The sequence below is a fragment of the Triplophysa rosa genome, linkage group LG21 (genome assembly GCF_024868665.1).
Source record: "Triplophysa rosa linkage group LG21, Trosa_1v2, whole genome shotgun sequence".
Taxonomy (NCBI): Eukaryota; Metazoa; Chordata; class Actinopteri; order Cypriniformes; family Nemacheilidae; genus Triplophysa; species Triplophysa rosa.
Window position 1 is genome coordinate 900506 of NC_079910.1, and position 27329 is coordinate 927834.

Below are 27329 nucleotides of genomic sequence, written 5' to 3' on the forward strand. Positions count from 1 at the left end.
CCTACCACGGTTAACGGACCTCACACACACCGGACTGGCATGTCGAGGGCGGAGCCTGTGCACATGTCTGCCAAACACATTCCACAAGACTCCGCCCTCGCGATGGGTGCTGACAACTTCCTCTCTCCGCTGACTGCGGAGCAGTGTCGCGGTCTGCCGGTCACCGGGGCGGAGTGCATGAACCGGCTGAAGTGCCCGCCGTCCATTCCGCCCGCTGGCGCTGGAGAGGCAGATCGGGGTGGGACGTTCGGAGGGATGCCCCCGCTGGGGGGTCTGTCGCTGCCGCCAGGGGTCATCGTCATGACGACGCTTCACTCCGGTGCAGGGTCATCTGGGGTCACGATGTCAGACAGCGCATTCCAGATCGCTAACGTGGCGGCGGACTGCCAGCACAGCGGCTCGTCCTGCTCCGGCTCTCCCGCCGCTCTCAATGGGAATGCCAGCGGCAGTTGCGGCAGTGGAAGCGGCAGCGGAGCGGCCAAGCGCAAACGCAAGCGCTGCGGCGTGTGCGCCCCCTGCAGGAGGCTCATTAACTGCGGCGTGTGCAGCTCCTGTCGAAACAGAAAGACGGGTCATCAAATCTGCAAGTTCAGGAAGTGCGAGGAACTCAAGAAGAAACCGGGCAGCACGCTAGAGGTGAGCCGCACGCACACACACACACACACACACACACACATGCTGGGAGGTCTATTGAAGTGGGCTGTTAAAGTGGGAGTGATGTGGCGGGGGGGTTTGGACTGGAGCCCAGTCTTGGCACACACAGCCATAATAAACCACAGAGCAGTGTGTGGGTGTGTGTTTGTGTGTGTGTGTTAGCTTTGACCATTTCCCAAAGCCCACTTATATGCTGGTGAAATGCCCTTACACACACGCACACACACACACACACACACACACACACACACACACACGCACACACACACACACGCACACACTCTGCTGAGAGATGAGGCAACATGTTGTAAGTTCTGTGTAATCATACAAAGACAGATTCATCTATTCACGTCACATTAACTCACTACAATCACATCAGACCATCTCAACACGCTTCCAGAAAACATTCTGCTCAATATTTTTACGTGACTTTCAGGGGCAGAAAAATCTCAAACCACACTAATACAACGCAACAAAACGACCGCTCGTGCAAATAATAATACAGTGCTTTCTATATACGACAAATACATGCCGACTTAATGGTCAGAATCGGTGTCAGGATTATTAGCGTTAACTAAAACCAAAATGACGAAAACATTTTTGTTCATTCAAAATAAAACAAAATATTTGACCAAAAATTGGAAATGAGATAAATCTGAAACAAATTCAATTAATCAACTGAAAGTAAAGAAAAACTAATCTGAAACTGAAACAAACTAAACCTAAATTGCAGTATAAAAATATATGAATAAAATGTCATTAGCACATAATAAAATTTAAACCGAAAAATACAAAAATTAAATAATAAAAAAATTAAAGTAAAAACTAAAATAACTGATCTGAAAAATGAAATATGTTGTATAATTAGATTAATAAATGGTGTGATTTTGATCAGATATCCTCAGTATCTGACTCTCGGTAGCCGTGTAAAGCCAGTAAGATCGACATGTATGATCACATTACCATGAGCTAAACTGAAATGTGTGCAGGAATTCTTACGTTTTTTTTCTCGTGTTCTCTTCGCTCAGAGAGCACCATCAGCAGGAGCGGCCGACACCTTCCGCTGGTTCTTCTGAAAAACTCAAAACCACAAACCACATCACTGAAGAACTGCAGGTCATAACCCTACAATCCCCCGCGATCAGGGACTCGCCCTCGCTTTCTACCCCTCCCCTCAGGACTCACTGTGGCACAGAGGTCATTCAGCAGCGGAGAGACTCACTGACCTCAACTCACCCGAACACCAACAGACGTAGAGAAACAGAGACTCGATTATCAGCCGTATCAGGACCTCGTCCGTGTCTGAAGGGAAGAGTTCGCGCAAAAATGTCACTTCTGTCATAATTCACTCATGCGACGTTCTTCTCTGGAACACAAACGGAGAATTTGTTCAAGAAACAGTTTTTCATATAATGAAAGTGAATCGGGACTGTTTTCAACCCCCAAAATGACAAAAAAATCAATGTGCAAATGATTCATCCGCTTTATTCCAAGTATTTTAAAGCCATATGAGAGCTTTACATAAAGAACAGACCACGAACGACACGAACAGCCCATCCGTCAGGAAATCAATCAACTTACATGTCAGTCTGTTCCTCGTGCAAAGCTTGAAATATGACTTAAATATTGTGTAAAAGTCTTACGGACTATTTCTTTATGATTTTACATGAACGTGAGTGAATGATGACAGAAAAATGTGATTTTTTTATATCATTTGTTCGCCCTCACGTCATGTCAAATCTGTATGAGTTTCTTTCTTCTTCAGAACACAAGAGAAGATATTTTGAAGAATGTCGAACCCCATCGAAACCACGGAGACATTTCTCAAAATAAACGAGTCACGTACAGGTTTATAGAAGCACGTGAGGAGGAATAAATGATGACAGAATTGATATTTTTGGTTGAACGGTCCCTTTAAACCACCTTTCTGTTGCATGGGTAGAAAAGTGTTTTGTTTTTAACTAAAGACTTAAAGAAATGAACTTTGTTTATTGCTGTTGTGACACCTCACTGTCTTGATGAAGAAGAGACTTGTTAGGATGACTCGTTCATTAAATGTGATCCTTTTTGATGTGTGACTGGCCGTCTGGCTCTTTTGTTTGTGCCGTTTTGGTTTCTCTTCACCTGTGCGGTGTTTTGTTGGATGTGTGACGGACTCGACAGGGGCGACGTGATAAGATGTCATGGCTCCCTCCGAGCTCAGATGAGCGGGAAAAGATGGCGGAGGCATATCTCGGCGTTAAAGCGCTCGGCACATCACTGTACATGTCATCTCTTTATTGTTGGGCTTCTATGACGGCTCCCATGTTGCTAGGCAACATGAATTACAATGACACGAAGTCCTGTGTTCTAGAAGGAGGGAGGGGTCGTGAGATACCTTCACTCTCGCCCGAGATTTACATCACACACACACAACGTCTGAATGTGTGTGTGTGTGTAAGAGGGACAAAGACATATTCTCCAGGGCTCAGAGTCAACTGAAAAACAGTATAAATATTACATAGATTTATTCTATTTCATATTGAACTTATTCATCCTTTTTTCAGTACGCTGGAAAATGCATGAATGTTTTTTATACACAAAGCAGTGTGTTCAAATATACATGAATAAATAAATAAATAAATAAATACATTTTTAAGCACACTGCTTTGTGTTTTCAAATATTCATGCATTATATATAAATAACCTGCAAGATTTGTATCGTTAAAAATATCACATTTAAAATGATATCACAGTCCGAAATTAATTATCGAAATATATTTTTCCAGAACTGAAATCATGTTTGTGAAATATTCAGTTCTGAATGGATTCAACAGCTCGAGGGTGAACGTCATCACATCCAGATCTCATTTCGCCCTAAAATCAAACAACAAATCATGCTTTGTTTTGTCATGCATGTTTTAATTTAAACCCATTAAGATTTTTACACCGAGACATTATTTTCAAGAAAATTAAACACATTTCAGTCATTTTTATTGATCTATATGGTAATTTCTTAAATTTACATTAATGCATTTGGCAACTAAACATGTAACAGTAATGAGAACTACGGAGATAAATAATGATGAATAATAAATAAGCTTTCTTTTCATTTTGGCCAGGACAATATTCTGAACAGGTATATCATGATCTCAATGACTCATTCATCTCATGATCAGAGTTATTATAGTTTTGATTTGAGATTGATTTCATTTTTATTCATTCATAATTTTATTTATTAATATTTAAATTTGCTTTTATTTTATGTTAATTTTAGTTAAATATTTAGCAACTTTTGTTACTTGCTTTTATCATTTAATTCTTTTCTTTTTTATGTTGCTGTATAAGATTAATTCATTTTAGTTTTGTTTATTATTATAATTTTAGTGCTTTAAACTTATTTCAGTTTATTTCTGAGGCAACATTTACATTTTTTGTTAGTTTATGTTTTATTATCAATCATTTTTAGGCCAATATTTGATTTCAATAAACAAAAACGCTTTTAAAGTTTTAATTTTAGTAAACTAAAACAACTTTGCTCATGATGCTATAGAACAAAAGAACCACAGATATTAGAACAATGGGTAAAACTAAATTAGCTTAAATAAATGTATTCGTGTCAGGCTTTTTTATTTTAAATTAATTTTCACTACACGCTCCTAATAAAAGAGTACTGTGATGACTAATCATTCATTTCAATGATTTTAATCAAAACATACGAGCTGCCCAAATTCTGTACTCTAAGAAAACTTTTAAATATGGGTACATGTACACAACTATCAAGGATATAATTCTAAAAAGAACATATATTATTCAACTACAAAAGAATTGTACATGTACTGTATACTTTTAATATATCTTTTGCAGTTATTGTTTGGTGAAACGTAACAATCATTTCTTTTATTATTTAAATCTACAGAACATTATTATGAAATGATTCTAATCTACTGACAGTTGTGTTGTCTTTATCCTGGCAGTGTTCAGTTGTGTGTTTGTGGCTCATTCTCTTAATGGCCATGATTCTGGCGTGATCTCTGTGATGTCAAACTCTCGTATGGCAAACGTCACATCGCGCCATTTCCTGAAGTAAAACTGTTTCTGAATGTTACGGTCCTGCAGGGTGAAACTCTCGATCTTCAGCACCGGCAGATCCTGAAAAAACACAACAGCCATTAAGTCTTTAATGACATCTACACTTAACATAAGAAGGCAGGACGATACGACGAGTTTGATGCGTTTGTGTGTGCGCGCGCGCGCGTGTGTGTTACCTGTATGTTGAGGTAAGAGACGATGATCCCCCAGTCATATTTGCAGGTGGCACACAGCATCTTCTCTTTCTTACAGATACCATAGAAGGTTTTGGGCTTTTTATGAGCTTCTGTTGTGCAGCGTTTGAAGACGGAATGATCCAGAACAATGTGATGACTCGCCTGCAGAAAACACAAAAGAACAACAAGACACAGACGCAGGTCAAGGACTCCAGAAGGTCATGTGGTGACACGTTTCTGACATTACTAAAGAAACAGAGGCGTGTACTGACAGTTTTTGTCGTACCTGTACGACTCTGAGGTCGTCACTCAGACATGCAAACGTCTTACACTTGCCGCAGAGTAACTCATAGCTGGCCTGCGTTTTGGGTCTGTCAGAACTGGATCTGATGTGATCCCTCCGGACTTTATCTTCTCTCTGTAGCATGTCCACCTGAGCACACACACGTGTGTAAAGAGTCATGAGTCATTTCAGATGAGAGAAGATGTTTAAGACATGTGGTGGTGGAGCAGAACCTTGCTGCTGATTTCAGTCGGGCTGCTCTGCAGACGCTTCACGGCTTCCTCCACCGTCTTCTCCTTAGACATGTTCATCTTCTCCTTCTCAATGCGCTCCTTACAGCTGGAGATGAGGTAACATCGACTGTCCTGCGCCCGACCACGACCTTCACAACACATAAAGATGGGCATGATGGGACAGATCTTACAACTTTATTGTGGGAAAAATGTGTGTTTTTGTGTGTTTGGTACCTCTAACTTGGACCATCTTCACCACATTACCCACATACTCATACATGAGCACCAGGTTGCATTGTGGGATATCGATGCCCTCATCAGCGACAGATGTGGCGATGAGAATCTTACTGTTATCAGAGCTCTTAAAAGACTCCAGAACACCCTTCATATTGTTCAGAGTCATTCCTGTACAACAACAACAACCTCACATCAGACTGCCCTACAGAAGAACTATACACTCCTTTTACATCAATGTGTGTGTGTGGATTCTCACCTGAGCTGTTACTGTTGGATTTGCGTCCTTTTCCGATCAGAACTCCAGGATTCAGGAAACTCAGTGAATCTGTGTCATCAATCCATTTCTTCATGGCCTGAAAAACACAATCAACTTGAGCGTGTGAACGGTGTGTGTGTGTGTGTGTGTGGTGTCAGACTCACATCAGCGAGGGCTCGTGTCCTGACGAACAGGACCGTTCGGGTCTGAGGGTTGCTGTGATATTCCTCCTCCAGAATGAACTTCAGCTCCTCTAGTTTGGGGTTCTGCTGTCCGTTTGTGGCCAAATCCAGCAACTGTGACCTCTGACCTGAGTCAATGAGACTGACCTGAGACCAGCTGATATATAACTTCAATCAAAATGTATAGAAAAATGTATTGTTGATTTATGGCAATGAAGGGTCAATAATAAACATCAAAATTCTTTACTGTCAAAGAACTCTGTGAGTTTCCTCTCGGTTTCGTCATAGCCGGCGTTTCGGACCTGTTCAAAAAACCAATCCAGATAATCCAGAGCATCTATAGTCCGAGCGTCCTCGGTGATGATCAGAGCGTCATTATATTTCTGAAAGCAAATAAAAAACACTCATCCTCATTACGTGTTTTACAGACAGATATACAGTACAGACACACTAATATGGATCATGTAAAATAATAAAGTTTGACTTGATTGGTTAGTGTTTTGTACTAACCAATTTCATTACATCAAGAAGAAAATCAAGTGAATGAAGACATTGTTGTGACTTTTGTGTTGAGTGTATGCATGTGTGAGTCACCCGCAGATGTTCAGTGTAGTTGTAGAGCGCTCGGCAGATTCTGCTCTCCTCTTCTGGATTCTTCATCTGTAGAACCTTGCAGCTCTTCTGAACAGAGACAATCCACTGCTCATATACCTGAGAGCCGTAATCACGATTCTGGAGGTTTGACAGGCTCCCTGTGAAACACACGTGTATGTTAGTGTGTGTCTGTCTCTCTGCAGTATGTGTGTACACTGTAGATGTGAAGCTTGTGTACCGATGCTGTAGGTGTTCTGTGCCAGCTGCTCAATTTTACTCATGATTTGTTTGATGATTTTGATGAAGGGATCAGATGTGCGCTGAGGAACATCAAAAAACTCTGAAAACACAAACAATGTTAATAATCATGCAATTATTAACAGATACACCTGTGTGTGTGTGTGTGTGTGTGTGTGTGTGTGTGTGTGTGTGTGTGTGTGTGTGTGTGTGTGTGTGTGTGTGTGTGTGTGTGTAATACTGACGTTTCTCAGGTGTGTGCACATAAGATCTGAGCTCATCCAGGTGTTTGGTAACCGTGGTGATGACCCTGGTGTCCAGGTTGGCACACAGCTGTAAGATATTGCTCTCAGCCTCCAGCAGACTCTTGAAATTTCCAATGCCAACTGATGCTGTCAATCCCACGACCTGAGATACAGAGACAAACTCATGAATCAACAGAACACAACACAAAATTAAACTGTTGAGAACAGAACAGAACAGAGATGAACATAAAAGAACATAATAGTGACACAGTGAAACAGTGCAGAACGGAACAGAACCGAAAAAGAACAGAGGGACAGAAGAGAACTGAACACAACAGAAAAGGACAGAGTAGAATATAACAGAAAAGAGGAGAACAGAATGGTGTTAAACAAAACAGAACAAAATATGGTAGAGAACAGAGTGGAATGGAACAGAACAGTGTGGAACAGAAGAGAACAGAGTGGAATTGAAAAGTTTTAAACAAGTGTTGAACTGAAGATAACAGAGTGGAACAGAAGATAACACAGTGGAACAGAAGAGATAACAAAATATGGTAGAGAACATAGTGGAACAGAAGATAACACAGTGGAACAGAAGATAACAGAGTGGAACATAAGATAACAAAATATGGTAGAGAACAGAGTGGAACAGAAGAGAACAGTGTTGAACAGAAGTAACAGAGGTGGAACATGATAACGGGGAACAGAAGATAAAACACCTGACAACGAAGATAACAGAGTTGGACAGAAATAACAGATGGAACAGAAGATACAGAGTGGAACAGAAATACAGTGGAAGATATAACGTGACAGAAAGATAACACTGAACAGAAGTATAACAATTTGATACAAGTAAATTACAGAGTGGAACAGAGAATAACACGACGTGACAGAGAGATACAACTGAAACAGAGATAACAGTCTATGAACAGAAGATAACACACATGGAACAGAAACAAACAGGCCAGAACAGAAGATAACAGATGGAAACGAAGATAACAGTGAACAGAAGGATTACATCAGCACGAAACAGAATGATAAACAGAGCTGAACAGAAGTAGACGGTGAACAGAGAAGATAAAAAAAGTGAACAGAAGATACACACTGGAACAAGAATATACAGGTGCGTAACAGAAGATAACACACTGGAACAGAATATAACAGATTGAACAGAAGATAACAGAGTGATATGAGTGATACAGTGGACAGAAGATAACACACTTTAGAACAGAAGATAACAGATGAACAGAAATAACGAGTGGAACAGAAGATTACACCGAACAGAAGATAAAGAGTGAACAGAAGATAACAGAGTGCAGAACAAAGATACAGAGTGGAACAGAAGATAACAGATGAAACAGAAGATTACAGCAGAAGAAAGAACAGAAGCTGGAACCAGAAGATAACAGAAGGGACAGAAGATAACAGAGTTTGGAAACAGAGATAACAGAGTGAAACCAGACAAGAACGAGGGCACGAGATACGGAGTGGGAACCAGAAATTAACCAGAGTGGATACCAGAAGAATAGACCACACTGGACCAGACAGAGTACGGGACAAGTTAAGAAACCAGATCCGGAACAAGAAGCTACTAGACGACAAGAAAAACAAACGCATAAAAAATAAAACAAACCACCAAACTTCTTTCGTTTAAAACAACCGACAGGCACTGCCATGTCTTCTAGTTTTTTAAGCTTTCCGCTTTATTCGAACCAGTCCGCTAGTTCCTTCTGGCATCCAGCGATTTCCACTATTTCTAATACTCGCACAGCAACACTAACCGCACCATCACTAATCACCCCCGACCACCCAACCATGTCCGATTGACACACAGCTGTTGTGGGGATGTGAAAATATAAGGCAGCAACAATTTTTGTAACCGTCGCAGTGTTCTTTATGAACAGGTTTTTTCTTGCAAGTAAGGGAGATGGTGGTTCGGATCTCTAACGCGCCACGGCAAGACAGCAACATCTCTTTGTCTCTATTACGTATTCTTTAATAATCGCGTTACAGGTAATTATCCCTGGTGGTTTGAAAAAATAGAAAAGTTTTTGATTGACCTTTCCTGGGGTCCGCGTGGTGGTTTCTCATTGTGTATGATTGAAAAAAATCAAATAAAACAAATAAAAAGCTTCACAATAATTCTTACTTCGGAGTCTGCTACACTGCGAGCTCACTAAGACTATAGTATCCCAAATCGTATCGAAGCGATCAAAAAACTAACTCAAATCTATCAAGCTATTTGAACTGACCTTTCTCTTACCGTTGACGGGGCCGCACTTGCGCCAAGGGGGAGTAAAGTTGGACAAGAGTAAGATCCTTTAAATGAAAGGCAGATTTAACCTAAGTATAGACCAAAGAGAACGGCGTCACTGCTGTTTTAGAGCGTCACATCTCACAGATGGTTTTGTTCATAAGCCGCCTTCACGCTTTTGGTCAGGAGTATATATTCAGTCATCTTCCTGTCTTGGGTGTTAGATGTGGTTATATCTGCGTTCGTTTTGTTTTCTGGCAAAAGTGGAGTACACAAACTGTCCAAGGGAGTGACCAGATCTAGTCCGTATATGCTTCAACCTGTCCCGCCAACATCTTTCTGGCAGTGTGGTGGTTACGGGCCTTAGGGGCTTCCTGTTAACATGGTGTGAAAGTGGCAATACCGCACTCATTATCGTACGCCGGCCGTCCAAAGCACCGTCTCAGTCTCTCAGCTGCCGCTGCTTGGCGACTCCTAAATCAAGGCTAGATTCCAGGCAATGTTACGCAGCATTTTCACATCCAGGCCAAATTCCTGGCGGTGGTGTGTGATGTGTTTAAAACGTTGCTGGATGGCAAGTGGCCTGGAAGACTTCCAGTATTGGTGCAGGATCTCATTCTCCTTCCATCAGCTGAAAGAAATCCTTCCCACACATTGAATCTGTAATGTAAACACGGAGTTGAGAGTACCGCTCTCTTGGTAGATCATAATGGTATTTGCCGAAATATGTACATTGTCATTTCTGTCATTTACTCACCCTCATGATGTCATTTCAAACCTGTATGACTTACTTTCTTCTGCAGAACCAAAATAAGATATTTTGATGAATGTTGGTAACCGAACAACGGCGGACCCTTCCCTTCTATTGTATGTACACAAAACCAATTCAAGTCAATGGGTACTGCCATTGTTTGGTTACCAACATCCTTCAAAAGATCTTTTGTGTTCTGCAGAAGAAAGTAAGTCATGCAGGTTTGAAATTACATCAAATGATGACAGAATTGTCATTTTTGGGTAAACTATCACTTTGTTGCTAATATTGATGGAAATAAGTAAACAGTTTATGACATTCTCATATTTAGGTTACACTTTGAGAGAGAGAGAGAGAGAGAGAGAGAGAGAGAGAGAGAAACGAGATGCACAACAGCAGTCATTATAGAGTGGGAGGGACATTTGCAACTCTCCAGGTCATGCTTTGTCCCTACCTGGATTTGAATTCGCAACCTTTGTGTTAGCAGTCCGGATCTTTAACCCTCAGTCTAACAGCAGCCCAAGGGAGGTAAAAATAAACACGATGAGATGGTTACTGTGGGACAAGTGAAATAATGCATCTGCACTTGGAAACGTAAAACCATTGTTGGCACGTCTAGCAGATGCAATGCAACTCATGTGATCAAAGAGACATGAACTCAAATCCAGAGCCAGCTGCAAACCGAGATGACTGCGGGAGCAGGTAAAGTGACCACTACTGTAATGCCCTCCTTTTAATTTAGCTGTCAATTGTCACGGCGTGTACCTGCTGACCTGCCTCACAATACATCCCAGGATTCTTTGCTTTGGTGAGATGATGCAACAGCACCCCCATATCTCAGATATGGAAACAATAGTTTCTCGTCTTTGTAACCACAGCGTGCTGATGACAGCCCCGGATTGTGGCACATATTTAGGTGTGTCAATCAATCACTTTGGGCTTCTCAAAAATCGTCCCAATTTCTTGGCACATGATACTCTGCACAGCCTCGGTCATGCGGCCCAGGAGGTTGGAACAGTAACACTGGCCTCGGGCATCAGGTGAGCTTTGTTCTCTCGGAGTCCCATTAGCCTGATCAACCAGACTCGCTGCTACGCGCAAGCGGCAACATCTACTCGCAAACAGATCAGAATGTCTCTGAAAAGACCTGTCATTTACCCTGAGGACAACTCCGTATCGCTCTCCATGGTCTACGACCTTCTCGACCAGCAGCAGTTCTTTTATAAAGAACTGATTGAGTCCTTTCTGCAGATGCTGGTGGACTCCACCAACAGCCGCATTGACAGCGTGGTGCGAGATGTTCAGGATTTGAAGAACTGCCTGCACCATTGTAGGACAGAGCTCAACGATGTCAGGCGGCAGGGTGTGCAGAACTTCAAAAGGGCCGAGTGCCTGGCAGAAGGTCTGGTGATGGTCCGGGGAGCAGTCGATGGCCTTACCACTCTGAAAAGCCCCACCGCAGAGGTCAAACCTAGGAAAGCACCAGTGAAGATGGACAACAGTCAAAAAATAATGAAGAGTGATGGTTGGGACAACGAACCCAAGGCGAAGAGGCTGGTGGCTGACTTGACTGCAATTCAGATGGATGGCATAAAGGTTGTGCTTGTGAAAGTTGAAATATAGTCTTGTTATTGGTTGGTGTGGACTTTGAGAATCTGTAGGTACGGGAGGTGCGAGTGTCCCAGACAGGGTGTCTTTTGCTTGAATCTGGTCAGTAGGGGGCGATTATTTCGGAGTGCTTTTTTAAAGGAAATAGCATGGCAGTTTGTCATAACAAACTACTTAAAGGTGTCGTAACCGATTTCTGAATTACGCTTTAGACAACTGAGTCGGGCCGAGTACCAAAACAACCTTGTAGCCAATCAGCAGTAAGGTGCACAGGACAAACATTAGCCAAGCCGAGCGCTGAAGAAAGCGAAAGATGGGGGTAGGGGTGTGTTTGTTTTGGTGATTTGAACATCAACAACGGCTAAGAGAAATCGGACACCCCGCCTTTGATCATACAAATTAGATTTTGAATTAAAATAGTTAGAGTTCACCTATTGACTCTTCATGTAGTGTACTGTGCAAATTGTACGAATTCGTACAAATTAGCATCCTCGTAAAAGGATCAGATCAGTTTGTTCACCTATTTTTTTTATTGTCATGTTGTTTTATTTGCTTTTCAAAGACTTTCACTATTTTGTGATATGTTGTTTTAATATTTTAGAATCTAGGTGTGCTTTGTTTTGATTCTACCATGTTGTTTTTCTTGTCGACCCAACATATGCGCCATTTGAGATTGCTCAGTTGCACAGTGCTTGGCACAATACAGTAATGACTGCTTCAAGCTTTTATTGACCCACATTTTCTCTCTTTTATCCCCCTACATCTCTCTTTGCATACGTACATTTCTTCTCCATCTTCAGGCTGACCAACTTACCGAGGAACAAATTGCTGGTAAGTCAAGTTCCCTTTGTGTGTTTGTATTGTAAACATGAAATTTACTAGCGTCCAGAATGAAAGACAAGCAACTTTCTACTTTTCAGTATAAACTGCTCTCTCTTTAAAAGACCTCAGACAAGTGGATCTTATAAACACAATGTTTCAAATGGATCCATCTTGTGATCTAATGCTTCTGTCATTTGTTTCCTCAGAGTTTAAGGAGGCGTTCTCCTTGTTCGATAAGGATGGGGACGGTACCATCACAACTAAAGAGTTGGGCACAGTGATGCGATCACTCGGGCAGAACCCCACAGAGGCTGAATTGCAGGACATGATCAATGAAGTGGATGCTGACGGTGAGTGCGTGATTACACCTGAGGAAGGTATCGCAGCAGGCGTATCACTGTCATACCTGAGATTTTCAAAGAATATGCATGTTAGTCGTGCTGTCGATCAGTCCTTCATTATTGTGTGAATAAAAATAGACTTGTATGTCACGCAGAAATTATTTAAAGGGATATTTTGCCCAAAAATGAAAATTCTGTCGTCATTTACTCACTCTCGGGTTGTTCAAAACCTGTATAAATGACTTTGTTCTGCTAAACACAAAGGAAGATATTTGGAAGAATGTCAGTAACCAGTCAGATCTCAACCCCCATTGACTCCCATAGTATTATTTTCTCTACTATGGCAGTGAATGGGGGATGATTTTTGGGTGAACTATCCCTTACTACCTTGAATTACTTTATGGTATAAAATACTTAATTATGTAATTTGTGTGTGGGTAAGAGGGAATGACACAAATGACACTAAATTATTGCAGTGTAATATTATACTGTAACACAATAAATCACAATACAAAAAAAATGTGTTGTGTATGTAATAAAACTATGTAATATAACAAAATTATGTCTATTGGTTGAGTCGCCAACATGTGACCTTCATTCAAATATGTAATTTTTTATTTTGTTCTTTTTACTCCATGAGACCATGAGAATTTTTTTCATTGTTCTTGTTCATTTTAATGTCACAGACATATTTATTTTTTATTAGGGGGCATACAGAAGGTTCAGTAAAACCTTAAGTGTTGAATTGTTTAAATGTTAATGTTTGGGAATTAATCTGTTATCTGAATTTCTGATTCAATTTTTCATTTAGTTGAAAATACTGTGATACTATCCTATCATGAATCCCATATCATGTATTTTATCGAATCGTTACACCCCCCCTACTAAATGAATGTGTTAAATCTAAAGCCCTGTTCTAAGATAAAATGAAATGGGTCTGATTTAAAGTTTACCTACAAACATTCTTCTAATGATTCTGTCCAGGACATCTCGCCTAACATTCTTGGCTCACGAGGAGACCTCGTCACTTGTCTCACACTGGCACATTTTCTGTTGGAAGCTGTCCTAACCTCATTGAGATTAAACTGTCTCTCCCTGTGATTAAGCAGTTATCTTGTTGTGTAATTAGCTGGGGTGCAAGTGAGCTGGCAGATGAATGTAAAAGGCCTGGGACGCTTCTCTTATTACAGAGGTGATGTCATTACCACATGATCCAGTACGCTGTTGTGATATTAGATGAGAGGGGGTTATTGTTACAATGCACAGTGATATCACATGATACCACCGGAACATTGTTGGATTATTAGCACTTTTGATTATGCGGAGCGCTTATGAATTTCTCTAATATTGTTATTAGAAAATGTGATNAACAGAGTGGAACAGAAGATAACAGAGTGGAACAGAATATAACAGAGTGGAACAGAAGATAACAGAGTGGAACAGAAGATAACAGAGTGGAACAGAAGATAACAGAGTGGAACAGAAGAGAACAGAGTGGAACAGAAGATAACAGAGTGGAACAGAAGATAACAGAGTGGAACAGAAGATAACAGAGTGGAACAGAAGTGAACAGAGTGGAACAGAAGATAACACATTGGAACAGAAGAGAACAGAGTGGAACAGAAGAGAACAGAGTGGAACAGAAGATAACAGTGTTGAACAGAACAGCGTGGTGTGGTACCTGTGGCAGAGAGTGTGTTTTGCTGGTGAGTTTGGTGTCCAGGTAACGGGTCATTATGTTATTGTACGGGTGTTTTCCGGTGGTGTTATGACACTCGTCTAGCAGAATAAGTGTTAACAGCTCGAGGGACGCCACCTCTCCACTGTTAAGAGCGTTGACCAGAATCTGAGCCGTCATCACCACAATGTCATAATTCTCAATGCACCAGAGCACAGACACACCCTCCATATCACCACACATCCCCGTCACCCTGAAGAACACAAGCACACATCATCACACATGTAGCTGTAAGGCATATTTACACACTCGTATATGTGTGTGAGAGAGAGAGATGCCTTATGCTGGGGTCCTTGCAGGAGAAGTGCTCCTTAAAAAGTTTGTGCTGCTGTTCATAGACGTCAACTTTTGTTGCCAAGAAGACGACCTTTGCCCTGCCAGTGAACTGTTTCAGGTGATTCTCACAGATTGCCAAAGCCACAACAGTTTTTCCACACCCTGAAGGAAACAGAAAGGACATTTCACCCAACTGACGATGAAGACAATTACTGGTGTGTTATAGTGTCGTGTCACGTACCTGTTGGAGCACAGATGATGGTGTTCTGTCCGTTAATGGCCGCAGCGCTCAGCTCCTTCTGATACTCTCTGAGTTTCCTCTCACCTCCCCCGACCCCTGCAGACAGGTCAAAGGTCACAGCAGGTGAGCAGAGACGGCACAAGAGTTTGTCAGGTGTGGTTATCACTGCCTGGGCTCTGTACCTGATGTCTCCGGGACACTGATGTTGTTGGCGCTCTTCAGCAGAGTATCGTCACTTTCACCGTCCTCTTGATACTGAAACACAGTTGTTATGGTTTCTGAGGTCGAAGTGTCCATGTCCTCATCCTGTGCATTCACAACCTTACCATCTCCATCTGCAGGACAAACGTCAGTCAAATCATCATCACAGAAACTGAACGGATGGACGAAGATGCAGACGAAGAGAAAAGAGAATCTACTTGGTTCCAGTAGTTGTAAAGCTTGAGTTAAATCACAGTGGTCCAGAGCCATCTTCAGCACTTTAAACCAGTTGTGTTGATCTGAACGCAGGAGACACTTCACCATGATCTCACTGGCGGCTATACGACCGCGCTGCGTCTCCACCTGAGACACACACACACACACACACACACACAGATGTAACATGTGCTGGTGTGTGTGTGTGAGATGATGATGACGAGTGTGTGTCTCACCGCTCTGATCTCCTCACACTCTTTTGTTTTCAGCGTGTCCCTCATGTGCGTGAGCAGCTCGCTGGGCTTCATGTGTTTGGTGATGGACGGTTCGATCTTCTGCAGAAGTGTTCTGTGTTCCTACAGACCTTCAAACTTACTGAAGTCCCACTCCATTAAAGCTGCACACAGACCCGTATACTCTACACACAACACACACACCATCCATTCACACTTCATTAACCTCTTCAATGATATCAAATGACCAGAATTCACCCGGTGTGGGGATATACAGTCCTGCACCAAAGATCTTTCATCAGCTCATCTTTAAATGTGGGTTTGATTGGTTCGGTGGTGTTGTGTTTGTGTGAAGTCACCTGAGGCCCGAAGAATGTCAATGAAGGCCTGAAACCAGCCTTGCGTATCTAGATCACACATCCGGTCGAACAACAGCTTCACAGCTTCAGTGACAGACGTCTCCTCTTTAGACAGAATCATCTCCACCGTCACTGTACCAACAGAACAACATGGACATGTATTCACTTAACAGATGCTTTTAAACAAACGGACACATAGATGAGATCTGCCACGAGCTTCATTTAGTGCAGTCTGAGGTTCAGGACAAAGTGCTGTTAATTCATGAATTCTTCATTATGTAATATATAATAAGTCTGGTTAACCTGATCAACAGGTCTGTCAAGGAACCACAGCTTACAGTACACAAACTATACACCTTTATCAAACAACTGTAAATGAACACAAAATAAATCAAGATCCAGATTTCCCACTGGATTTTCCACAGTCACCAGGATCAAATCCCAAAGGATTCAAACAGAACATCCCGTGGGAATAAACCAAAACATAAATGAGGTATTTTCATTTACATTCATTCATTCAGAAGACATGTATATTTAGTCTGTGTTTTCACTTTAGAACACACACACACATATATATATATATATATATACTGTATATATACTGTATATGTATGGAGTATTATGCAACTACGGGCACTTTTGACAGTCCAAAATAAAAATCTACCCCAGTGAATTTCAATTTTAATCATCAGAGTCTGAAATACATATTATTCGGTCAACAATATTGCATGGAGTCATTAAGATTTTAACCTGGAACATGTTTATTTTTATATTTGTAAAAGACATGTTGCGGAAATGATATTTTTGCTAATATTGGCTCTAACTGGCAGCTAGTAAGGTCTACTTACTTGTTTTGACTCTTAGCATCTTAACATACACGAATTAAACAGTAATATACATTAATTTTTTTAAATGTAGTTCAAACTACAGAACTACTAAGCTGTATGATAAGGACACACAATAAAAACTGACACAGATGATATTCATTTTATATTTTTGGGATTTTATGAGTGAGATTGTGAGGTGGCCTAATCTGTCAGATCATGTGGTCCATAGAAACTAGACTGATAAAACTTCATTATAAAAGCCTTTTTTCATTGTTGCGGTAAGGACCTCAAAAGTGTGGGACAGGCACATTTACTTCATAAAATTATAAAAATGATCAGTAAAATATACAAAAACATTAATGATGCTGTAAATTAAAATGTATATTAAACAATACCATTTGAAATAGTGTCAAATTGTAATTCAATTAGCTTTTCTTACATATCTTAATATTGTGACCAGAGTTGTGGGACATGAACAAAAACAGTGTTTGGACCTATAAATGCTATATAAGTTTATATTCATATTATATATTTTTATACAGTGTGACGACACTGTGAATATATTTATTAAGCGTCATATGACACATTTTGACATAAATCTAAAATGTAACTGCTGGGCCTGTTGAAAGAAAAACAGCATATGCTAGCATCAAAACATACCTAACCCAGCATATGCTGGTTTTTCCAACAGGGGGGGCGGGGGGTCTTAAAAGTGCCCGCAGTTACAGAAACACCCATATACTGTACATCTACTGTGAGAATTTAAAGCTGCACTTTTAAAGAAAAGCCTTATTATTAGGTATAAAATATAGAGTTATATATATATATATATATGGGTATTCCCCCATTGATGATTTTTAACTGTGGGATAAAAATATGGATTTAACAACATGAATACAGTAAGAAGTACACAACATTTCATATTTGACGGGTTTCTAAAAGAAGAGTCAGATATCCTCACCTCCACTCATATATTGTCAATGTCATGAAGTGTGTTTGTGTTGTGTTGAGTGTTGAGACATTCTCACGTACCTTCATCCAGGTATTCACTCATGAAGACTTTGATCACGGATGGTCGTAAAGTCTTCGTGAAATATTCGCTGAAGCGCTTTAAACTTTCTTTCTCCTGTTCGTACATCTCTGCGCTGCTTCACTGACGGTCTGATGAAAACTGAACGAGTCTGATCTCACAACGCAACAGGTGATCCCGAAACGAAAGTAAACACGCAGAAACGAAACAGATTCACTCAGAAACTCAAGGCTGTTTAAAATGCAGAGGATCCCTCACAATGCTGAGCGAGCGCACAGCTCACTAGAGCTCGAGACTCTTATTAACCACAGTTTAGACTAACTAATGGTTTATTATTCAGAAATATCAAAAAGCATGTTTTCATTGTAATGTTAAATCCGGGAGTTTTCGACATCTGTCACGCGATCGCTCGGTGTTTCTCGGATTATTAACTCGCCTTTTCCGGAAACAAAACCTTCGCTAGTTTACCCAGTAGAGCGAAAAGTCCTTCACGGAAAATCCCGAATTTTTTTACCTCAGAAACAGGTGTGTGCCAAAAAACAACAATTTAAACGTGTAAATGACAAAGATGTCACCATGGTAAATTTGGCTGGAGGTTACTACACGAGCACGTAAAAACACACAGCAAACATGCGGAATCAATCTGTGGCATTTGAAGTACATTCACATTTACATTGGGCAGACGCTTTTATTCACAGCGACTTGCATTGTATTGTTGTATACATTTGTTTCTGACTATGTGTAATCCTGGGATCGAACCCATGACGTGGCGTTGCTAGCGCCACGCACTTTCTAAGTTCGGGGTCTAACACTCACGGTCTCTATTTGATGAATAAAACAATTGATCAAAATCACAAAGATGATCATTCGCAACTTTTTTGACAAATTCAAAATATCTGCTGGACATGTGTCAGTGTCTCGTGGTTTTATTGATGGATTGCTGATTCCAGCCGTATAGTAAAGACGGCTTTGTGTGTACAGTGGACATGATCAGTGAATTATATCTCCCAGTGTGTATAATCACGCACACAGTAACAGAGGCAGGACAGAGTTCACATTTCCCTGAGTTTGACAAACACACTGCTCTTTAAGAACTTCAGATGTTGAACGTTTAGATGTAACCCTCATGTTACACAAACATCTGCAGGACTCCTTCTTCTGTCAATCTACTGTTCGTTTGATGGCACCAGAACAGAACAAACCACACCAGAACTTTAAAGGGATAGTTCGCCCTAAAATGACTCCAAACCTGTATAAATTTCTTTGTTCTGCTGAACACAAAGGAAGATATTTGGAAGAATGTCACTAACCAAACAGATCTCATCCCCCAATTTACTGCCATAGTAGGGAAAATAAATACTATGGAACTCAATGGGGGATGAGATCTGTCTGGGTACTGACATTCTTCCAAATATCTTCCTTTGTGTTTTGCAGGTTTGGAGTCAATTTTCATTTTTGGGTGCACTGTCCGTTTAAGGATAACTACACGGAGGAAGAATGTCATCGTGATTGTCAGAGTGTTTGTCCAGCTGATGAATGATTGACAGCCAATCCAAATCGATCTGAATTTAAAACAACACTTCGTCACTGAAGTCAAGGAAAAGCAGAACACAGGCTTAGAATAAACAGCGTCATCATCTATTGATGTGGAAAATACCTCGCATGATAGTTCTCGTTTACGGCGTAAACCTTTAGAGTGACTCTTACGAATGTTTTGCAGAATGAGTGATTTTGGAGACTGTCACATGACGAATCAGCACCAGATCTGAGACAGAGGATTACTGTCATCATAAATATAACATTAACAATTATGACGATGAAAATGACAGAATGTTTTTATGAATGTTTCTCAAGCACGTCCGTTACTTTATCTCAGGCTTTAAATGAATATGAAAACATCACACGCACCCACACACATACACCTCATTCAGACAAACATCATTAGTGTGTGTCGTTGTCCTGCTCTTCATCACTGTGTGCGGTTGTGTTCTTCAGTCTTTCTGACTCTTCTGTCATGTTTGTTTGGTCATGTCGAAGGCTAACGGTCTGTGTGAGAGGATTCCTGCGGTTTGACCCGCTGCTTCTTCTTCTTCTAACACCCCCGGCAGAAAGTCCTCGAGATCCTGCAGTATAGACTCCAGCAGTCGTGTGTCTGACGGCGGGGGGATCGTGGTCACGGGGTCTGGAACGGACTGAGTGTTGGTGTCTGTCTTGTGATTGACAACATCCACTACACAGTCGTCTAGGTTGAGCGTGCGGACGGGAGAACTTGAGAATTCTAGGAGAGAGTTTGAAGTGGTGTTGACTGTGTTCCCCGTCTCATTCTGCTCATCGTCAAGGCCTGCAGCCGTTTGATCAATAACATCCAAGACGCGGTCCAGACAGTCGATGGTCCGATCGCTGTCGCTGTCTATAGTGATGATTGTGGGCGAACGCTGCTCTCTCTTTCTCTTCCGGTGTCTCCGTTTCTTCCGCTGATGAACATGCGAGTCAGACGCTTTCCGCTCGAAGACAATCTCCACGCTGGGACTGCGGCTGAGCCGTAGCTCCCGGCCGCGCTTACGTTCTCGGCGTCCCGGGCGTTTCTCTGCAGATGTTGATCCCTCTCAGTGCTGGCGCTGGGCGGCTCGCTCGAGGTGGCGTGTTTTATACTTGCGTTTGCCGCTGGGTTTGTCCAGACGACATCTTTCTGAGCGCGAGTCTGCGCTGCTGCTGCTGCTGATGATAGAGCGTCTCTTGCGCTTGCGGCTCCTCCGCGACTAACGGGAACGACCACCGGGACACTGGGAACCGATGAATGAATCAGAGTCGGGAGATCTGCTCCTCCTTCTCCTCCGCCCTCGATCTTCATCCCAAGAAGAATGCGAGAATCTGTCCGTAACGGGCTGAGAACGTTCTCTGTCACTACTGGTGCCGTGTCTGGAAGGTGAGGCTTCACTACTACTCCAAATGGACATTGGACTGTGGTCTGACCAGCTGCCATCTTGACTTTCTGTGTGATGTGACGGTTCCCACGTCTCGCAGTGCTCCTTTGTGTCCGTGTGTTGATGTAACAGGTCTTTGCGTATCAACTCAAAGCCGTCTCTTGATCTGTGGCGATGTGCGTGATGGACGCGAGAGGACGGGGAGCGGCTCCGTGAGGTTCTCTCTCTGCTGCGCGACCGCTGCGTGTGAGAGTCCAAACGTGTGAGCTGGGGACTGGATGGTGGGGCGGGGCCTGGGGAGGAGGCGGGGCTACGCTGGTTCACATGGGACTGCGATCCCTCTGCTTTTAGTACTGTGGCTTTTGTGTCCGTGGCATTGGCCTCCTGCTCCTCTTCAGACGAATCGGAGGAGAGCTGAACCAGCTCAGGCGTCCGCTCAGCCATGGGCTTCACATACCCCACGATCAAACACTCTTCCTCATCTTCGTCTGCTCGTGGACCGCCTGACACGCTCGCAGCAGGGGTGGTCTGTTCCAGCGGCGCGTCTGTGCTGCCGCTCGGCTCCGGACCCTCATCCTGCGAATGGCTGGAAGAGAGGGGGAGAGTGGAATAGGAGGGACCGGGTGTCTCATCATCCCACGCTGATTCACTCGGCAAACTGTCTGAGGCAGTCGCTGGGGGGGCGGGTGGAGCTTGTTCCTGGAGAACTGAGGGATTCTCTGTCACGTCATCATCACTGGCATTATCATCATCCTGTGAAGAAAAACACAAAATGAGGTCAAACCCAGAACCAGAATATACACACACATGACATGTACAGTATGAGCATGACAGTGGTTTGTGATGTCAAGACAAGCAGGAGTTTCTCACCTCAGAGATGGCGATAACTGAGGAATCGGAGCTACTGCCCTCCTCGTAGCTGGGGGCGGGGCAGTCGTAGATGGCCTGCTGATCATACGCCTCCATGCTGAGGGTCGAGCGGGCGAAACTCACCAGCTCATGCAGGAAGTGGTCAGTGCGTGCTAACAGAAAGGGGCGGAGCTCATCCCGGATGGCCGACTCCTCCATATTGTAGTCTGTGACGCGGGACATGATGATGTGCTGCACGATGCTCACCAGCGAGCCGTGCGAACCGTACAACACCGTCAGCTCGCGCTGTAACCATGGCAACAGCCGCCGCAGACACGGTGGATTCTGCCGCAGGAACGCAGCTGAAATATCCCTCTGCCTGCTGCCGTCCCTCGTGTTTCGCACACGCACACCAGTCCTGTAGAGGGCGCGGCGGAACGCCACCACATCCTGGTCCCGCAGATGCCTGAGGCTCCGCCCCTCACCCCGCCCACTGCGGCGCGCCGTCAGACGCATGACCATTTGCTGCACGTCTTGGTTCCCCGCGGCGGCGTCAGACAAACCGCCAAACATCACGTCATCCAGTGGGGAGGAAGCGAAAGGGACGGGTTGTTGCAACCTGTGGCTCCTCCTCTCTCTGCCTCTGAGCACACGACCTGGGGGATCGCCCGCGGTGGGCACTACATTCTCGAGCGGCCGGAGCACAAATTCCTTGAAGTCATTTTCTCCTTTGACGGAGTGAAATATGGAGTGGAAGGGCTGCTTACAGAGCGGACACTCGGCTTTGTTCTTCGACCACTCGTGGATGCAGGGGAAACAGAACTGATGCAGGCAGCGGTCCAGCGACGCCACGTTTTTAAAGCTGTCCAGGCAGATGGGACACTTGGAGTTTGGAGAAGCATTGGCCAGCAGACGCTGAGAAGATTTTCCTCCGCCGTCTTTCTTTTTTACACGCAACTTTGTCTTAGTGGGCGCCATCTCCTACAACACAGGTAAGATATAAGACATTAATCGTTGATCTGTTTGAATGATTATTAATCTTATGTTCTAGGTGTGCTGACAGAAGAAAGATTCTTTCACTAAAACAGCCCAACAGAGACTCTGACGACAGGACAGTCACGGTCTAAAATTGTCGTTTTGTAAAAAGCAAATAAAAGTGACTTGACCTGAAACATCACCGCATCATTCAATGGCAGTATGAAGGTACACTCGTTCGTTGTCTCAACAACCATATTGTAGTATGTTAAGTAGCTTCAACATTTTTAGCTTAACTTAAAATCCTTTGTTCATGAAACACAAAAATATATATAACAAGAAAAGCTAACAAGTATGCATAAAGTGAATAGAACATTTTTAGTTGTCCAAACTACAGTTAAAATTAAGTAAACATAACATACATTTCCAGTGCAAAGAACTTAATATTATCAGTACAAATGCTGTGAGGAATACCTTGCGCCTGAAAAGTTTGATTAATCATGCTTTTTCGAAATAATAATAAGCACTTTTGGGGCATTTATATAGCTGTTAATAAGATGTACAAAGAGATTTAAGATGTATTTAGTATTATTGATGTTGTTTTGTTGTGAATGATCCTTTTTTATGTGAAGTTAACATTAAGGTGATTCAACCCATCGTATTTCTTAGACAGACACACATCAGAAATGCAGTATATTGTGTGCTTCTGTGGAGAATCATTCAATCACTGTATTATTTCAAAACTGTTTGTTATAACAACATACTTCACTATGCTATATCAACATTAAGGTTAATGAATCTAAAAATGTAAGTACAGCCTACATGAGCACTGTAAGTTGATTGATCTCGTGCAACATCATCTTTTAAGTAAAGAAGGTCAAGTCAAGTGAACTCATATATTTATGTAAACGCAACAAAGATTAACGCAATAGATTTATATAGTCCACACGTATACCAGGGTATGTGAATTATTAGGTTTGGCTAACTTGCATTCAATAAGTTGCATGTGAGTTTGAATATAATGAAGAAGAAACAGTGAAATATTAACACACAGACCTAGAGGACCCCAAACCAATCTCAGGCAGGAGGAGGAACTTATCATTACAACAGGTATGACAGGCTTATATATATAAAATGTCATATAATTTTCATGAAATACAATTCTTCCTCATGCCACCTGCACCTAAACTTAGCAAGCATCTGTATTGCTCTAGGCTTCATAAACTTACTCAAAATGATGTAATCATCTCTGAAAGCCAGAGTAAAGGGATGTTATATTATTTTCTTGTGGTTTGTGCCTGGCAACAAAACAACAATATCATACAATGAAAGACCTGACTCATACTCTACTGGTCAAAAGTGTAGGATCACTAACTCATTCCTGATTTATGCTTTTTCCACATTTGAGAATAATAGTAAACCAATCAAAACAAAAATGTCATTGTTTTTTGTGACTAAAAGCATAAATCCATTAAAAAAAAAATAAATAAATTTCCAAATCAATGAAAGAAATGAATATGTTGCCACATATTTAAATGTATATATTTTTGTTTAAAAAAAAAGTAATTTCAAACATACACATTCAGATTAAAAGATATTTAAGAGAATGAGAATATTTTATGTCAAATGACCCTAAACTTTTGACAATTGGTGTATGTAAAGCATATCATCACAAACACTTGGAGCCAACAGACACTAAACAAAGGAAATACTTTAAAATGCACTGTTTTACCAAATCACCTATTTTATTCTGCTCTTCTTGATGTATTTTGTCCTACAATATCTACCCAACTTAATGTATAAAGCCAGTGTCTGTTTTCTTGACGGTTATGTACATGTATGAAAATGCACAACTACCTGTTCACCAAAACACAATCCTACACCTATCTACTCTACTGAAGGGGTTAAGAATATGCATCAAAAACTTTACCATGGTACCACTACCAAGTTTTAGATTTGTACCCTGGTATTATATGAAGTACATTGAAGACCATGTAAACACCACAGTGATAAACCAGTACCTGGTTTTTGTAATCACATACCATCATTGTACCAGGGTACACCCATAATACATTATGTTAAGATTAATATGTCAAAACATTCACATATCTATGAAAACAGTGACATTATCGACATCATCATACCCACATAATGACATAAAAAAAATAAAGAAAACTACCTTATAATGCAAAACTTCACACAAAATTCAACAAAGCAGGGACAATAAATCATCTTTACAGCTAAAAAACGAAAAAGAAGAGAAATATGATCCAAAATAAAACAAAAACAGAGTTTGTAGAAGACACATTCTCACCTGATAATCACCTCCACATATCAGACGCGCAAAACACTGAAATCCTGCCGAAAACACTCATAAACACAACTATGTCACACACACGTGTCTTTTACGTCAATTAAAGCACAAAATTAAAGAAAACGAAGCTGTTTAGCACTGCTGTTGAGAACACAAGCAGCAGAGCAGAGCGGCGCTTCCGGTGGCGTCACACGCATGCGCGCCTCACGCGGTCTGGAGCGGAGCTGCAGTGCACTTGCGCAGACAGTCACAAACACGAGAACAAAAACACACCATAAACATACAAACGGCGAGGAATATTGTAATTAACAAATTGCAAACAATTGTAGCATTTACAATATGATAATATAGTTTGAGAATCTAATTTAATCTTTCAAACAAAACCTAGCCTCATATGTGTCAATGGGTTTTAATCGTCCTCAAAACATTTTTACGACACTGTTTTAAAAGGGTTTTAAATTGGTGTTGGACACAAACGAACAAGCCCACTGCTGAAAAAACACATTTGACTCTTATATAACCTCACCGTTGCTGAGCTCTCCACTTCCGGTTGTGGCCATGGCGATCGGTCGTGCTAAGAAGCTAAATGTGCTAATGGACTGCCTGATCTGAAATTAAACGTGTTCTTTTGCAGAAAACACAACTAACTGTTAATGATGTACGCGAGTCGACGGTGTTTGGACAGAATATTCTCAGTTGTAAGTATAAGATGCTGATTTATATTACAATCAAAGTTTTTAACTCATTAGAAATTAAATAAAGTTTATCTTTATACAAATTGGCGTCAGTCTTACTATAAAAAAATAATTAAAATGAAGGTATTTTATCAGACTTTTAATTCTGTGTTGAGAGGTTCGTTAACTAGCCTACAAAAAATCAATGTAATCAAGTTTGTTCTGAGTACAAATGTACAAACGGTATCGAAAGGCAAAGTTTATGACGTAATGACAGATTTGTGTTGTGCAGGTTCTTCTGGCTGTGGTTCTCTTATCTTGGGGTTTTGTCATCTACAGCGCACGAGCTGCTGCTCAATGGGAGCTGGAGAAGAGATTCCAGATTCATTCATGAAATCCCGAATGAAATGACTGCTGCTGTGACATGTGTCCTGTTCAGTTCCTCTTCCAGAATTCACAGGACTTTTGTACTTGCAGGATTTGCATTCGGAGAATAAAAGATCATCAGGAAATACAGGAGAAATGTGAATGAACATCCTAAACACACCACATTATAAAATAAATGTTTATCATTTGCATAATAAAGAGTTTGATGTGATATGACTGTGTTGTCATAAAGATATGTGTACAGCCACAAGGTGGCGCAGTGCACCAGAAACACTACAGCATGTCAAGCATCAACGTGTTCATAGTGTTTATGTACTCTTAGAAATCACACTGTAGCACTCACTCAGTAAATATGTAAATCTATAATATTTTATGTTGTACTTTGCTAAAATACAACTCTTAAAACATTTATAGTAGCCAATATTGCATTTGAACAATAATGGTGATTTGTTGAAATAAAAAACAAAAAAATCAACATTATTTACGGGTGCAAAGGTGATATTGATGCATAAACATTGACAAATTAACAGTTTGTTTAATGGTTTTCATGTGCTCTATTGCTATCTGGGCTACTGCTAATATGGTCTTAATAAATTATTATATTATGTGTTATAGATTAATGGTTTCAACTAAGAAAACAGATTATAATGGGAAATGTAAACTGAACAGGGGTTAAAGTGTGACAAACCGTCAGCTTTGTGAAGGCATTTTCGGTTACACTTTACAACAAGGTTGTTATTTTACAATAAATATCACTTTACAATAATATTAGTTAACAGTTAGTTTATGCATAAGCTAACGTAAGCTAACAATGAACAATACTTCTACAGCATTTATTAATATCAATTCATGTTAATTTCAACATTTACATTATTTACACTAATACATTATTAAAATCAAATGTCACTTTTAACATTAGTTACTGCACCGTGATCTAACACGAATAACTGAATTGACATGAACTAACATTACTAGCATTATATGCTGAAAAACTACATTGCTAATCGTTATATAATGCATTTATTAATGTTAACTAATAGCATCTTATTAGCACCTTAAAAGTGTTACCACATTTTCTACAAAGTGTGCCAATAACAGCGAATTTGACGTTATTTATATCAGATCGGTACAAATTGATTCG

At 41.3% G+C, this 27329-nt stretch overlaps 2 protein-coding genes and 1 long non-coding RNA gene across 4 annotated transcripts in view; 2 read left to right on the forward strand and 1 right to left on the reverse strand.

The window, feature by feature from the left end:
- Window positions 1–2732, forward strand: part of LOC130545068 (CXXC-type zinc finger protein 4) — a 5823-nt gene extending 3091 nt beyond the window's left edge. For both annotated transcript variants that reach the window (XM_057319396.1, XM_057319395.1), the window contains 2 exons: window positions 1–636; window positions 1683–2732. The exon at window positions 1–636 is cut by the window's left edge and continues 367 nt beyond it. In XM_057319396.1, the coding sequence (XP_057175379.1) occupies window positions 1–636; window positions 1683–1730 (684 nt within the window). In that variant the 3' untranslated portion in view covers window positions 1731–2732. The remainder of the gene's footprint in view (window positions 637–1682) is intronic.
- A 684-nt stretch (window positions 2733–3416) lies between these two features.
- Window positions 3417–18511, reverse strand: rigi (RNA sensor RIG-I). Its single transcript, XM_057319361.1, has 19 exons — window positions 18068–18511; window positions 16209–16340; window positions 15853–16034; window positions 15619–15763; window positions 15382–15534; window positions 15200–15295; window positions 14961–15120; window positions 14626–14875; window positions 7169–7331; window positions 6925–7026; window positions 6687–6844; window positions 6340–6475; window positions 6075–6220; window positions 5911–6007; window positions 5652–5822; window positions 5418–5566; window positions 5188–5334; window positions 4902–5063; window positions 3417–4785 (listed from the first exon to the last, which is right to left on the reverse strand). Exons 3-19 carry the CDS (start codon window positions 15922–15924, stop codon window positions 4633–4635), a joined length of 2460 nt encoding a protein of 819 aa, XP_057175344.1. The 5' UTR covers window positions 15925–16034; window positions 16209–16340; window positions 18068–18511; the 3' UTR covers window positions 3417–4632.
- Window positions 18512–25129: 6618 nt separating this feature from the next.
- Window positions 25130–26399, forward strand: LOC130545080 (uncharacterized). Its single transcript, XR_008961610.1, has 2 exons — window positions 25130–25825; window positions 26094–26399. It is a non-coding gene; the product is annotated as an uncharacterized LOC130545080 (long non-coding RNA).
- The last annotated feature ends 930 nt before the right edge of the window (window positions 26400–27329 follow it).

What these genes read in the sequence shown, in the direction of transcription:
- rigi (XM_057319361.1), bottom strand. Translation starts at nt 15,924, where the DNA reads ATGAAGCCCAGCGAGCTGCTCACGCACATGAGGGACACGCTGAAAACA. An exon ending in GGACACGAGCCCTCGCTGAT is followed by an intron (nt 6,008 to 6,074) that starts GTGAGTCTGACA and finishes TGTGTTTTTCAG; the next exon opens with GCCATGAAGAAATGGATTGA. An exon ending in ATCCAACAGTAACAGCTCAG is followed by an intron (nt 5,823 to 5,910) that starts GTGAGAATCCAC and finishes GTTGTTGTACAG; the next exon opens with GAATGACTCTGAACAATATG.